Source organism: Rhynchophorus ferrugineus, unplaced genomic scaffold, assembly GCF_030347505.1.
Source record: "Rhynchophorus ferrugineus isolate W39M unplaced genomic scaffold, kcgeb_rfMv2 rfM4, whole genome shotgun sequence".
In the NCBI taxonomy this organism is placed as follows: Eukaryota; Metazoa; Arthropoda; class Insecta; order Coleoptera; family Curculionidae; genus Rhynchophorus; species Rhynchophorus ferrugineus.
Window position 1 is genome coordinate 14,938,604 of NW_027472583.1, and position 16,939 is coordinate 14,955,542.

The window sequence follows — 16,939 nt, forward strand, 5'->3', positions numbered from 1 at the left end:
GTAGCTTCTATCCATCGATCTAGTTTTTAAGACGCGAAATGCTCGGTGCAAAACGCCTCTTGTGGAAACTCCAGAAATGTAAACACTGGAAGTCCCATCAAGTCTGCCGTGGCTATGCGATGCTACTCTTGAAGAAGTAAAGTAAGCAGTGTCGTCCGCGTAAAAAGCCTGCCCAACTTGTGGTTTCCTAGGAATATTTTATTAAATAAAGCGGGTGCTATACGGAATCTTGTTTTCCGGCTGAAAAGAGGATCTTTAATTTTCACCGGGAACGATCGTCCTGACGGAAATTATTTGATAAGAGCGGTAGTAGTTACGAGTAGACGTAACTGAATTCATTTCGCCACTAAGCCTTCGTGTCATACCTTGTCAAAGGCTTTGGTTAAGTCCAAGAGGACAGCCCCAAGTCTTTCACGTCATCTTACTTCGTTGACCAATATGAAATGCTGGTATAACAAATTTAATCATGACCGCAATTCGTTCAGGTGATGGTTCAATTCGAAAGTGGTGAAGGTCACCCTAAATCAATTGTTGTACCAGAAAACGTTGATACTCTGCGCGGAATGATGTTGAAAGATCATCATGTGACTTTCCATGAGATTGAGTTACCATTGGACGTTAGTGTAACGAGCATCAATAAGATATTGCATGAACATATTGAGGTGTGAAGAAGATTTGTTCATGTATCTCGCATAATTTGAGAAAAGTTACCTCAGTCATGATGGAAAAGTGTTACGAAGACTGGTTCAAGCGCATGTAGAAATGTATTGATCCTCATTGAGAATACTTGGAAAAACATAAAGCGTTTTCGTTAATAAATTACTGCATTTTTATTATTAATCTCAAAATATAAATAGTAATCCTCGTATGAGAAAACTGGAATTAAAAGTAATTTAACGACAAGCAATCAATTTTATCCTCTTTTAGAGAAACTCTTTTCTTGAAACAATAAAAAAAATCTAATACGACTACAAGCGAATTTTGGCGTAACGGATGGCCAAGAAAAAAAACATTTTCCCCATCATCGTTTTCGTGTCAAAACTGTTTTTCCAAACTATTTTATGGACGACATAGTTTTTTTCCTTACGGACAAAAAAGCCCTCGATAAATTCCCATTCCGGCAAACGAATTTGGTCGTCAAAACAGCATATCGGACAGGAACGAGGAAAAAACACACAAATTTATCATCGCCGTTCCTTACCCCTTACCTTCCGCATCGATCGTCCATCGAAGCTTTCAGAATCATCCCCGAAAACCGTCAATAAACCGGGATTAACGTTCGGTTATTCGGTCGAATATTTGACAAACGGTGATGTATCGATGGTGTTAAATGCAGGCAGCTTCATCCGTCCAAAGAAGCTAAACTGACCAAAAAAACAAATTTAATGTTCATTTAATTGCATACTTGAATTCTTAATATTTCTTAATTATCCGTTTTTTTTTAAATTACATGATTTTCAATAAAAAAAATAGAAAAACCTATTTATTCAAAGTATTGGCCGTTTGATTCTAAACGTCTTGCCCATCACTCAGGCACTTTATGGATGTGTAGCGACCGGTACGACCCTTTAGGCCACCACGCATTCACCTACACCAAGTTCAAAGGTTGGCAACGCCGGTGAATTGGTACCATACGGTTCCCGGCTATACAAGTTCACCACGACGACGGCTCGCTTTCTTTTCTTTTCTCCACCCCCTTATAACAGTACCACACTGTAGATTGGGCTTCGAATTGCTTCCTCATCCACCGTATTCTCCAGATCTGGCCCTCAGCGACTATTTCCTTCTTATGCGATCTGAGACGGATCTGACAGGAAATAGTCGCTGAGGACCAGATCTGGAGAATACGGTGGATGAGGAAGCAATTCGAAGCCCAATTGTCAACATGTCAATTGACCCCCGGCCTATCATAGTAAAACATATTTTTTTGGCAAAATTAGTTTTTCAACTCAGTTTCGTCGATTACCTCTTCATTCGATGAAAATTTCTTCCCAACGAGCGTTCTTATGCGATCTGAGAAGGATCTGACAGGAAATAGTCGCTGAGGGCCAGATCTGGAGTATATATATATATATATATATATATATATATATATATATATATACATAACATGTCAATTAACCCCCGGCCTATCATAGTAAAACACATTTTTATATATTATATATATATATATATATATATATATATATATATATATATATAATAAAATATTTAAACAAATCATAATATTATGTACATAATAATTTTAATAAAGGATAAAAATATAGGAATTATTTTATAGTTTCAGACGATAACAATCTCTGCACCTATATTTTTATCTGTAATACATCGTTAGGAAGCAAAGAACATGGTGATGCTAACATGTCTGCAGACACAGGAGGTGCAACAATTTAAAGAGTACTATGCACTAACTGGTACATGTACTGGCTACTAATTAGTACTATATACTAAAATGTCAAACGGACAAGTAATCTAACGCTGCCAAAATAAAGTTTTTCTATTAATTACAAATGCTTATCGCTACGTAATCAACGAAAGACTGCACGGTTACCTCGAAATAAAGTGGATTTGCTAAGCTATCCAAGATTATGTCATAAAATATGAAAGAAGGTAACTAAATCACAAAAACTTAGAAGCAAACGGAGCTACTAGACAACGCGCAGAACTTCTTAACTTTAAGCATTCTTAACATTAAGTAGTTTCATTTAATTTTAATTTGAGAAAAACATATTGATGTATTTACTTCAAACTCGTGTGGCTTCTGTCGAGCAAGTACAATAGAATGGTTAATAAGAATGTAGAATAAGATCGTACTAAGCTGTATATAAGTAAAATATAATAAAAAATCAATATTTAAAAGAGACAAATAACACTCGGTGATTTTCTTGAAAATACTACGAGATTTTTTTATTGAACGGGAAATAAAGCCTTTTTTCTTTTTCTGTTGGAAAGCTGTTAACTGTTAATCACTGAATTATTCTAATATCTAAATAAAAATAGAGCGATACATTATCTTTTTAATGGAAAAAATCTTCATCATTTAATCAACACAGTGGTGGCTAGGCGATATTATTTTCAAAACGTATAGTTGAATACCTTGGACAGAGAAATACATGTACAAAGAAACACCTCATGAGCCATTTAAATGATTAATTAATTTGATACCGATGTCGAGAGAATATCTCGAATGTATCGGACCATTATGGAATAATAAAAGAATTAAAATTGGTTCCACTAGGAGAAAAGGTTACGACAACGATCTCCTGGGTATAAGCGAGACCTTCGAACGGTTCCGGAAAATCGTTGATAAACAAGGATTAACGTCTCATCGACCCGATCGATTCTTTGACAAACGGCGATGAATCGGCAGCTTTTAATCTAGACCCGAACACTGACTTCGTTCTTCAAGCGATCGAAGTTGTTTGGTGAGCTCACCGAGTACCGCCGGTACTGCACCACTAAACCCGTCCCTCGGCGTTCTCCTCGTATTCCGAGCTCTCCTTATCGCGGGCTAAAAAGAGCCTTTGTTGCGTTTCGGCTGGGAACTGAGTTGTGGAAGATTTACACCGACAACGGTTGTCAGTTTTTTTCATGGGGCACGTTATATGGTCGTCATTGAGCACAAAATCCACGTATATGTGGGGGATTTCGGTTTTTGGACGTGATGATAGATTTTCGAGCTTAGCATAAATCGAGTCATACAAAGGGCTAAATGTGAACGGATGTTGCGTGAAGAGATATTGTTTATATTAGTGTTAACAGCGCGCTGCACATTATATCGTGTAATATATTTATTATGAACAATCTTCTTAGCTTATATCACAGCTGTCATTGTTATCAAAGCATATATTTTTAAAATCTTACATAATACAATACAAACTAAACATTATTTAGTTATTTTAATGTAAATACACAATTTTTTCAATATATGTTTTTATTGCAATATACATAGAAAATTATTAGGATTCCATCTCGAAATACGACGATAGATCTTTTTAGGCTATCCATATGGAGCTATTTTTTGGTATCTTCATAAGAAGTGAAGTGTCACTCAGACAGTTCATGATTCACATATCGGAACAAGTAGTAATCAGAAGGAGCAAAGTCTGAAGAATACGGCGGGTCAGGTAGCACTTGCCATTTTAATAATTCCATGTATATTTTCATCGGTTGCAAAATGCGTCGAGTGTTGTCATGCTGAGGAACATTGCTGTGTCTTTACTCGTTTTCATGCCATTTTCGCGCGGTTCTCATATCAAAGGCATCAATTATAATAGATAGCTATACCAATTGACGATTTCTTTAGGTTTTAGCAGCTCATTAGCCTGGAACTATAGATATTCAGCTATGCTGTTGATGTTGATGCTTGACCAGGTGGTTCTCATGATTTTTTCACTTTATATTATCTTAATGGATCCACCAGTAACAATAATATGCAAAAAACCTCTCCTATTTTGCCGTTGAAACAGCATTTTACACACGACCAAACTTTCATTCAGACATTTCAATGTCAGTTGGCTGCAATTCATATGGCGTAAAGTCTAGAAGCTTATAGATCATTCCCGTGTTCTTCAAACGATTGGAAATGGTTTCTTGTGTTACTCCCAACAATTCTGCATAACCTTGATTGAACATTGATGCCTTCAAAGCCTTGTTTTCGGTGTCAAAATCGACACTTTTAAAACATCAAAACCTACACGTGTTGAAATCGATGGAGCCATAAGCTTCACACATCGTTCGTTGTGGAGGTCGTCAGCCGCCTTTTTCTTTAAATTTAAGTAAAGAGTATAACTTCTCACAAATGCAATTTACATTGTACAAATTCAAACATGTGTTTGTTCACTTAGACTGCGTCTCAAAAGTGAAGAATAAAACCTGCCAGTGAGTCTTCAACACCAAGTTGGTTACAGTTGTAACCAATGCGATTTAATACATGAGAACACCATCTGTTGTAAATCCTTTAAAATTAATTTATAGGCCATATATAATATGACGCGAGTTATTAGCAACTCTAAAATATTAAACAAAATTATCGTTATTGTTTAAAACTATATTATAGAGCTTTTTGTAGGTTATCATGGTCCTTTTCTGAAACTGGCTATAAACCATTAAGAGAGTTTTATAGAAACTGAAAAAAATATGACGTAGCAAAGTCCAGACTATACAGTGGACGAATTCGAAGTTCCAAGCTTAATCAAAATGTCTATATGATCTTACGTTGTTGTGATGGAAGACAACTTTGTTATTGACCAATTCTGGCCATTTCTAATCGCCAACTTCAATCCTATTAGTTGTTGACAATATGTATGGATAGTGTATGGACAATACAACTTTTGGTGCCATTATAATATAAAACTATTAAATAAGAACTTAACTTACATAAACTTAAACTTTAGTCATTTATTCGCACAAAATAAAATATTTTTTAAAACCTACAACCATAGATTTCAAATATAAATTTTCTTTTTATATAAATTAACATTTTATTCAAATTGTCTCATAAATAAGAGTTAGCAATCCATTTTGTAGATCATGTTTATCGTTAACAATTTAAAGTTATTAAAAACAGCCATCTGATATCCAAAATAGTTCCTATTATAGAGTACTAGTCATACTAGTGTTGTTACAAATAAGTATTTTACATTCAACAAGTGGAAAGAGTTTAAGACGCGAAATTGACAGTTCAAACTGGAAATAAATCATTATGGAAGATCACTAATAAATTGGAAAAAATATATTAGAAGCAAACTTTAACTACAAAGCGTTGATATACTTTTATTCTTATTTGAAAAATTCGTAAAAATCCGTATAAAAATGTTTAAATTCCTATCCCACAGGATATATTCACCAAACGTTACTCCTTCCGAGGATGACTTGGTCCAGTCGATGACTCATAGTCTGACCGAGCAACATTTCTTACAAAAAAACCAAAAATTGTATCGGTTCTTGGATAACCAAGCAAAAAAATATTTAACCAGAAATCAGCCTCAAAGTTACAAAAAAGACGTTTAAAACTTATCTGTACATATATAAACATACATTATTATTTTTACACAGAAAAACGAAGAAAAAAGAAGTAATTTGTCAAAACAAACTCGTTTACATATAAACCAAATAACAATAGCAATAATGTATCTAATAATAGATGTTTCAGTTAGTTGACATTATGTAAATTCTCATGCATCATCAATAATATTATTTAAACAAGCTAGTAATTAAATCGGTTATGTAATTAAAATCATTTTTCTTAATTTAATACATACACCAAATTTTCAGCGCGGAGTGATAAATATAATATAGCGAGGTTCAATGAATTCATAATTGGTATTATTTCCTTCCTTAATATTATACAGTGATGCTATCGCTGTATAAACAGTTGCGCATATTAATTACTCTGTAGCTTATTAATTCGTTTAGTGTAAACTGATTAAGAACGCCAGAAATGATATTTATAATTAACGGTTATTGTTAATTATTGAGTATTTCGTAGTGGAAATATGCATATAGTATCGTAAACTATATGGGAAACATGTGAATATAACAGTTCAATGAGAGGTCACGTATAGTTCCAAATCAATTGATAATCTCCAATTACTTCCGTTTTATCGATTTTTCTAGGAATATATTTAAAATATTATGCTTCATTAATTTATAATTAATCAGCTTTGTTATTAGGTGTTCGAATTAATTCGTAGCGTTCTTTTTTTTATATGATAATAATCCATCGCCAGCTACTACTTTCCCTATCTTTTTGGCTTATTTTTACAATCTCCATAAGAAACTCCTCTCCAGAACAAGTAGTAATCGCATTTAATTGTTTCCAAGTATTTTTTAACTAAGTTTGCCAGGTTTTTTCGTTGAAATAAATAATAAAACACCTTTCAATATCACCCAACAATATTTGTAGGAATCAGTTTTCTTCACTGTTTATAATTTCCAAGACTTGTAAGCCTTACCTGCTATTAATAAATCAATGATTTTGATAAAATTTGGAAGATCTATAACTGTTAAAATACTTCTAATTCCTTGTAACTTAATTCTGTTGATTGTCCGAAACATTTCATATCTTGCAAATTCATATAATCAAGCCACATAAGCACAAATAAAAATAAATAATACTATCATTCCATCAGCAACGCTAAGTATCTTGGAATGAATCTTGATGCAACAATTCGCTTGGAAGGAACATATAAAAAAGAAAAGGAAAGAAGTAGAGTTAAAATATAGGAAAATGTGTTTGACACAATGATCAGTACATAATAAGTTGCTATTATGCAAGCAAATGTTGAAACCTATATAAACACGAAATTCAATTATGGGAATTTAATATAAATACAGTACAAGTTTTCCAATGAAAAGTCCTGAGAAGTATTGTACGTGCACTAAGATACTGCAGGAATGATTACTTACACTGATACCTTCAGATACCGACTGTCACTCAGGAATTAAAGTGAATTGCAAGGAGACATGAGGACAGACTCCATTCTTATGTCAATATCGAGGGAATATAACTCTTGAATAACACCAGAATAGGACACAGGCTCAAAAATATCACACCATTTAATGGTGAAAGAAAGATTAAATTATCGTAAAGACAAATTGTAGGTTAGTCGCCAACGGCTAGTAACAATGTAATCTAAACATATATCTTGCAAATCTTTAACCAGTTCTTTTAAAAACCATTTTGATTAGTTAGATAAAATCCCTAAACTACAATGATCTTTGATAAAACTTTTTTCATATTAAAATCGTAGAATAAAATTCCAGAAAAAATATTTTATTCCACATATTTGATAAAAAATTACATTATGGTTATTTACTTTTTAATCCAATAAAATACATTAAGAGGGACGCTTAATAACAGCTATTTCCGGGGGAATAGATTATTGGAGGGAAAAACAAAATGCTGTATTACCTATTTTGTAATATAACAAACAATTATTCTTAAATAAAACTAGACTATTTAAGAAGGTTGGGGAAATTTAATTTCGTTTTTTTAAATACGTTCTTCAATCCCACGAGTTATTGACAATATAGTTGCTCATGATGAGTAATTCCTTTCCAATGTCTTCCATGACTACGAAGACTTTAATTGTAACTTCAATTAGTTGACCAATTAGTCACAAAAATCCAAGTATTGACACTGTATAAAAACTAATAATACAAAATTATCAGATTGAGATAAATGGGAATTAGTTTAGTCGAATTATGTTAAAACACCGGATAATCATTTAATTACTAGTGTTATTCTCGATGGTCACACATAATTTAAGGAAAACATTTAAAAAACTATTTTTCAATGATTAATTAATATTTTTTATTATATAAGGTTTGTATACGCGCTAATATAACAACTACATAAATAGATTCCCATTAAGGATACCGATCGAATGATTTTAAACAATAAAAAACAAAGAAAAATCGTTAGTTAACTTAGATCTCAAGCTGTAGGGGTCCAGACCTCACTAAGGTACCCACAATATAACATATAGAATTATAAAGATTCCCATTAAAACTCATCTAACCTTGATCGCTACAGATGGTCCAAAAGATGTGTCAATTTCGGGTATCCTTAAAAAAAAATCAAGGCCTGCTCAGTCGGGCTAGTGTCTGGTGAATACGTCGAGTTAGTTAAGAAATTTAAGTGCTTGCAGATACGTTTGTAGAGATGACATAATATAACACGGAATTTTCAAGCATATATATCCAAGCACACACGCATATTTCATTCCATTTTTACCCGACTTGAAAAAAGGAGGAGGTTCTATGTTCGACAGTATATTTTTTATAATGTATATTCACCGATTTCTCCGTCAATTATGGACTGGTTTTCAAAATTCCTTTTTTATTCGAAAGAGTGCACTTCCGAGGTGGTCCCATTAGAACCAAGTGAGGATCTGATGGTAAAATCCGAGTAAATCGAGGGAAACCCCAAATTTCAAAAGCACGTACAAAGTTTTCACATATTTTTTTTATCTAAAATAGTCAGATATTTGTGAACATTGTTATTGCTGAACTGATGTGACGGAAAATCGGAAGTCGTTCACTGCAAAATCCATTCAGTTTTCTTTTTGAACACTAACCATATCATAAGGGAATTCGCAGAAATGCCGCAGGCAACTGCTTCTATGGTTAGAGCGTTCAGACATCACGCGGTGGTCAGGTCAGTCAGGTCGCGGGTTCGATTCCCGGCGGCGGTAGCAACTTTTTTGTTGTTGTTCTAATTTGGTTAGAAGATTTGTGAAATCACCTAGGTTAGGTAGGGGACACCGGGGCCTGAAGCCTTCCTTATTTTCAAACATTGTTTCTTAATTCCTATTTTTACTCATAGGGGCTGTACCTTTACTAGGCTTACCCATTGCAATACTTAATAAAATAACTGCGTAATTTATTGAGTAAATATCTAACGCTAAAAAGAGAAAAATAAAGTATTTTTAACAAAAGAATTGAAACGACTTCAAAATATAAATAAGGAACTCACTAAAAAGTAAAAAATAATCAAACATATTTTTAATACAAACAAGCATTATAAAAAGTAGATAAAAATAAACAGAAACCTTATTTAACCTATCTACCACACGTATTTTATATTCTACTATATACACACAATTTAGCTTAATACCTACCTAAATTTATTTATCTATTTACAATTTTATTTTAACTGTTATCAGCTGATTACTAAGTCGGTGCCGAGCTCAAACAATTGAAAAATAATGGTGTAAAAATGGTAAATAATATTATTTTGTGATGTATACACCAAATTACGAACAAAACAAATATAATTTGTTACTCCTAAAAATTATAAATGTGTTAAAATTTTATAAAATAACAAGTCATTTAAACATTCCTGTCGAATATAGTCCAAGTATGAATAGAAATAAAAAAAATATTAATTTTCTATCATTATTTACATATACGTATATATATATATATATATATATATATATATATATATATATAAAAGTCTCCTTTTACCAACTATGGGTTTATCTGGATTGGGCCTAAAGTTTAACGTGGACTCCGAACCACGGTCCTCAGCATTAAGTCTACCGACTGGTGAGTGACCAACTTTAGAAGACATCCGGTCTTACCCAGCCTGGTTACTAGCGTGACTGGGATCATTTTCCCTTGTCGGATTTTACACTCTTGCCTAGAACATTCACAAATTTTAAACAATCACAAATATAAATTTACGACCATGCCCCAGCAGAATTCGAACCCGCGGCTATCGCAACAGTAGGACCGTCCCATCGCCTTTACCACTGCGCCACCTAGCCTGCTTTCTATCGTCTTTAAAATTAGAATAAAATTTATTCATTTATATTAAACCTCTTTCCACAGCACCCTATGATTTAATTAGAGTAGTTCCTCAATTAATTGTTGACACACTTGACTATTGACTATATTATGAACAATTTTTTTTTTAATTTTAGTAAATACGTACTCAAGTATTAATCTCCTACTCGACTTGCTTGTGTATTCATGCAAATACAATAGAACAGTTGTAATAAATTAATTTATAAATAAAGATGGTACTAAGCATATCTAATGTAAAATTTACTTAATAATAAAAAAATGTTTCAGCATTTAGTAAATACGTACTCAAGTATTAATCTCCTACTCGACTTGCTTGTGTATTCATGCAAATACAATAGAACAGTTATAATAAATTAATTTATAAATAAAGATTGTACTAAGCATATCTAATGTAAAATTTACTTAATAATAAAAAATGTTTCAGCATTCTCTAACTGAGAGTTGTTTTGCGAATAGTTTTTATATTGCTTTTTAGTAATTAAGGAAAAGGAAGCCTAAATAATAAGATAGCGAAAAAATACGGTAGTTTTTGTACTGTCTCAACATTAATTATAAATTATGAACGATTTGTTTCATTGCAGAATTTGGCTTTGAAATCTCAATGGCCCGTTAACAATCGTTCGCGACAAAACGATTCTTCCCGAGCGTTTCCAGTTTGTCGGGCGGACAACAAAAGACCGACTCTTATTTAATAAACTCCCGACTTAATCAAGACAATAAATTAGCCGGGAACAAAACTTCGTCCGGAGTAATTAAACGGGATTAGAAATCTCCATTTCCGAGACGGTTCCGACGCCCGGGATTCGTTTCTATCAATCTTTCGTTCCGGTTCTTTCGTTTGCCGGTGCTGGCGATGTCTTGATTGATTAAGGTTCGGCCGGTTTTTCGGAAGTCGCGAACGTCCATTAATAAACGACATTTTAAGATCATTTGAGTCTCCCTCTCTCTCTCCCTCTCTCTCGTCTCTTATTTTGGTTCGGTATCTTTTTAGTTCAAAAACTTTAAATCCTCCCGACAGTGATATATAAGTTCGTCCCCTGCTTACTGTAAGTATGCGGCAGGGGTACATCGATATTGAACTTAAATTTATTTAAAGAGGTTAAGTTTGTATCCTCGTTTTCGGAAACTCAGTTGAATTATAAGGTATTCGAATATTTGGAAATATCGGGTTTTGGTTTGGTTTATTATAAGTTATGAAATATGAAGGGTTTAAAATAACAAACATTTTTATTTTACCTTAAAAACTGCTTTATTTCACAGAAATAAATGACGGCTTGTTGAACCAGAGCTGGGCAAAACATCTTTAAAATATAATATATATATTTTAAGTTATTTGTTATAAATACAAATCTCAATTGATTTCTAAACGTATTATCAGATGAACAGTTAAAGAAAACAATCTTTCAACAGGTCTTGATGACCAAAAACTTATTATTTTAACTGTTATTTTTTTTATTCTAACTGCATATTTTTTATGTATGTGGTTTATCACTATTCCTGTTCGCAAAAGCAATAAAATCACCTTGTTTACTAGTACTACTATTCCTGTTACTGCCTGGCATTATATCATGCTATGTAGAGTTTAAAAACTGTTAAAGTTTAATAAGAAACTGCTGTTACAACATATTAAACCATAATCACAAAGTTTTTCAGTCGCTATTTTCGGTCCGACTGATTTTGTTACTATTTACTATCAACTGTTTGAGTCATGTACTTTTAGCTACTACTTTTTGGTTCTACTAGTTTTATTCGACTGATTTTTAACGTTCTGGCTCTGTCGTCCAACCCGTGACTTTGACAATAATATACCCAATTTATGCTTACATAGATTTATATGTAATATGTATAATTTTATGATTTTTTGGTAGTTTGCTTGTAAATAACAATATATTGTATATTAATAAAGCAGTATTTTGGAACGCTATTTTTCAAGGTTGTTAATGTAATAGGGTAAAAAGATTAAAACTGTGACTGATAAATAGTAAAATACTTTTAACTGTTTTTATGGCAATAATAGGTAATATTTCGATTACTCTCTCGATTTTTGTTAAAAAATATTTCCGTTCAATAATAAATAAAACATTTAAAAAACTCTAGTAGTTATTGTGCGATCATTTTTAACTGTCATAGATTAGTTTTTTTCTACGACGAACATATGTTTAATTTTTGTTTAGTTTTTATGGTTATTGTACAACTTTAGTTTTTAGGTTTTGTTTAAGTTCTATTGTATTGTCTAAGTTAATACGTAAAGGAATATATATGTACATCTCCCTCTCGCTTTGGAAAATATCAGCACATAAAAATTGAACACCTCCTAGCAATTATCTCCGTCCTTTTCTCCCTCACAATTTATATAGGAAAGGATTCGTACATCTTCGTCTGAGATTGACGTCGAATCGTGCATTTGACTTAAAATAGTAATTATTATTTTCAGTCGCTAGTTTTTTGACTATCGACTGTTTTGCTACTATCGACTGTTTTGCTACTATCGACTATTTTCAGTCGATAGTTCCCAATGCTAATTAATAATAATGCTTTCCTCTAGTAAGCTTTTTAGTTTTTTTTTCTGAAACTGAAAAAACTGGCGACAAATTGCCCGAGTGTTGATAGTGTCAAAAATACTATGAATCAATGAAAAATAATCCGAATTTATTGTTCTATCAGTTTGGAGATCTCAAAAACTGATGCTAGTTCACTTTTAATATCATTTATAAGCAATTTTAACTTATAGAGAATATTTATAGCAATTTATTGTTGCACTTTTATAACTAGAAACTAATATTCGATATTTATTTTCAGTATTGCGAGATGAATTCAAAACTTTACCAACCAATACACGAGTCGCCGTGGGGGAAACTGCTCTGCTCCAATGCGGACCCCCGAGAGGATTTCCTGAGCCGACGCTGGCGTGGAAAAAGGACGACGAGGATCTAGACATCGACGGAAAACGAATTAGAATAGTGGATGGCGGGAATTTATTAATAGCGGACGTTCGACATCACGACGAGGGCAAGTACCAGTGCACAGCCCACAATCTGGTTGGGTATCGGAAATCACCCGAGGCTACGTTAAGAGTATTCGGTAAGTAAGACAAATACCTTAACACGCTTATTTACTATTGAATAAAATTGAAAAAAAAATGTACAGTTTTTCTAGGTATTTCCCCTCACTAGTTACGCATTTTGTCCATCTTTTCGGAAGTTTTTTGATGCCGGTATCGAAGAAAATTCCTTGGGCAACTCGGACAGCCATAAAATCTGGGTATATAACTAGGACGACCCATCGGCCTTATCTCAGACTCTGGTGAAATAATGTTTATACATGTCACTGCTCTATTTTTTATTAAATTCACCTCACTAGACAACACTACACAAAATCAGATGGTTTGATTCTTTTGAATCTGTATCCTGCTCTGGTGGTATCCAAAAGTTGCAATTCTTTTGATTTCTTGGCTGACTGTGGTTATCTGAAGTTCTCGATGTAGATAGTTAGCCCTGTAATCTTTGGGTGTGCCCACAATACTTCTCAGGACTTTGTTTATATTACTCTTTGCAGAACGTCCCCATAATTGAACTTCGTATGTCCATATAGGTTTCAGTATTTGCTTATATAGTAACAATTTGTTATGTACTGATAATTGTGATTTTCTTCCAATTAAACAATACATTTTCCTATATTTCAATTCCAGTTATTTTCTTCTTTATATGTTCCTTACAAGTTTTGAAGTTTTGCATCAAGATTCATTCCGAGATATTTAGCGTTGTTGCTATAGGGAATGATAGTATTATTTAATGTTATTGGTGCTTGTACGGTCTGATTGTAAATGAACTGTCCATGCACAGATTTACTTTCATTAATTTTTATTTTCCAAGCTGGTCCACTTATTTATATTGTCACTTGCCTGTTATAATTTTCATGTGGCTTCTTCACTATTGTCTCTGACAGCTATAATCGCAGTATCATCAGCAAATGTAGCCATCGTAATATTCTCCGTTTGTGATATATCACAAGTGTAGAGTAGATAAAGTATTGGGCTCAGTACACTTCCTTGTGGTACAGCTGCTTCAGCTTCTTTTATTGTAGAGTAAGCTTCTTCTTGTTTAACTCTAAATATTTTGGCTGCAATGTACGATTTTAGTAGTTCGGTGTGTTTTTTCGGTAACATTTTCTGTAGTTTATGAACAAGGTCTTCATGCAAAACCTATAGCTGCATATTTTTTTACTTTTTTAGGCTTTTTCAATAACATCTGTTATTCTGTAGACCTGATCAATTGTTGAATGCTTGTAAATAAACCTAAACTGGTGTGTTGGTAGTATAAAGCAGTACTGCTTAATACTAAAGAGCAGCGTTGTGAAAAATATAGGTTAAGGAAATAATTAAAATCATTAGAACTCCATAATACATTTTAAATATCGTTTTTTATTGTGTGATAGTTGCTTGAATAGTTAAACAAATGAATTTGTAATTAATACAATATAATGTTTTGTAAAGCAACGTGGCAACATTATCTCTTAATTATTTGCCTCATAAAAAATAAAAGTTCCAATGATAATATGAACAAAATTACTAATGTTTATCTTTATTTCAACAGTGAAACCAATATTCAACAAAGAACCCCAGGACGTTGAAGCTTTAGCTGGCCAGAAGGTCATCTTCAAATGCTCAGTCGGTGGTGATCCGATACCCAGCGTTGCCTGGGAACGATATGATGGGAAAATGCCATTGGGACGGGCCTCCATCCTGGAAGATAAATCTCTTCAAATAGAAAATGTTCAACCAGGTGATGAAGGCTTCTACGTTTGCAAGGCCGAGAACGAAGTTGGTAGCATTACAGCTAAAGCATCTCTAGTAGTAAATTGTAAGTAGAGATATATCTATATATAGAGTGCTAAAATAGAAAATACACAACCTAAGTAATTTCTTATCAAAGTACATTATTATTTGTACTTTATATATAACAAATTTAAATTTAATATTAGCACCAATAAATAAGTCAACTAATAATAGTTTTAAAAATAATTTTTAGCTCATTTGCTTATTGCGTTCAGTATAATTATTTATACTACTATTATTTAATATATATTACAATATTAATTATCATTTATATATCAGGCTTTGAGATCAAAAATAATTATTTGAGGTACATGGGAGAGGTTAATGTGTTAAATTATACATTTAGATGGTCCTATAAAACAGCCAATGCACGTTATATATATATATATATATATATATATATATATATATATATATATATATATATTATACACAAGTAAAATATATATGTGTTAAAACTACATTTGATAATAATTAAAAGCATATAAATATATAAATAAATAAATAATTTAATGGTTATAAAAGAGATAAAATATCAACAAAAGCCACAGTTTGTATCCTTCGTATCGATTTGGAATTTATGTTAAATATATTTCTTTTGAATTTTTAAAAAATCTCTTTACTAAAATTTTAACTCAGATTTTGGAAGCTGAAATACCTGCTGGTTTCTTGAAATACCTTGACAGAAAAACTTGGAAAATTAATAAATGCAGTGACCTTTTCACCTACAATAAAAGTTATTATTATGCCAAAACAATATTTGTTGAGGCCTGTTATACTGGCTTTTTGGTTTTAATATAAAATATATCATCTGAATTATTTAAATTATATATATTTTTAAGGAACAATTACTTATTGTATACCATTACGTTCTAATAATTGCAGTTTGCATTATATTAATATAAAATAATTAAGAAATATTCTTATAATGTGCATTGTCGCTTGCATACACCAAGCAATCGAATTACATATAGATTACTAAAGACGGTTTATTAACTTTTTTATAATTGTTTTCAGCTCCACCCATTTTTGTCGAGCGACCCAAAGATCAAAAAGCTTCACTCAATGGCGTCGTTGAATTCCATTGCTCAGCCACTGGCAACCCGAAACCGTCAGTGTTCTGGAGCAAAGAAGGTTCCCAGATGCTGATGTTCAGCGACAATTCTAACGGTAAGTCATTCGATCCTTTGCAGACTTAACGCAAATATGATCATGTTTAAATTCCAGGTCATATGCACGTAAATGCACATGGAACATTGAGAATTCAAGGAGTTCAAAGAGAAGATGCCGGATGGTTGGTTTGTAATGCTTTGAGTGTAGCCGGTTCCAGTAGCGTCCGTGCTTTTCTTCAGGTAAATATAATTTTTTATAAAATATTATAACGAAATCAATCAGAACTCGTCAAGATGTAATAAAGCCATAAAACGATTATAAGAAAAAGCTCTTAAATGTTAAGAGGCCGTAACCTCTAGTTGACGCCAAGTGGCACTTTTAACGGTACAACTTGCGTTTTTTCAGTCGCGCAGTTTAATTGCTAGTCGATGTACTATTTTTACATACTAAAGAACTATGCATCAGTCAACCATAAAATTCTAAGTATTTCACATCCAAGCATTTATATCTAGAATTTGCATGCATAATAAGGAACTAATTACTAAATATGAAGGGAAAAATTCTTTAATCGGTTTTCTTGTAATATCGTCAAATATTTTTAATTCAAATTAATAATTTTTTAATAGGCCTGTTATTTTTAACACACCCGATATATATCACATCAGAGATATAATT

The 16,939-nt window shown here is 32.5% G+C and overlaps 1 protein-coding gene across 2 annotated transcripts in view; it reads left to right on the forward strand.

Moving 5' to 3' along the window:
- robo1 (roundabout guidance receptor 1) overlaps window positions 1–16,939 on the forward strand; it is a 309,799-nt gene that overhangs the window by 278,130 nt on the left and 14,730 nt on the right. For both annotated transcript variants that reach the window (XM_076404503.1, XM_076404502.1), the window contains exons 3-6: window positions 13,117–13,398; window positions 14,910–15,176; window positions 16,169–16,321; window positions 16,379–16,503. In XM_076404503.1, the coding sequence (XP_076260618.1) occupies window positions 13,117–13,398; window positions 14,910–15,176; window positions 16,169–16,321; window positions 16,379–16,503 (827 nt within the window). The remainder of the gene's footprint in view (window positions 1–13,116; window positions 13,399–14,909; window positions 15,177–16,168; window positions 16,322–16,378; window positions 16,504–16,939) is intronic.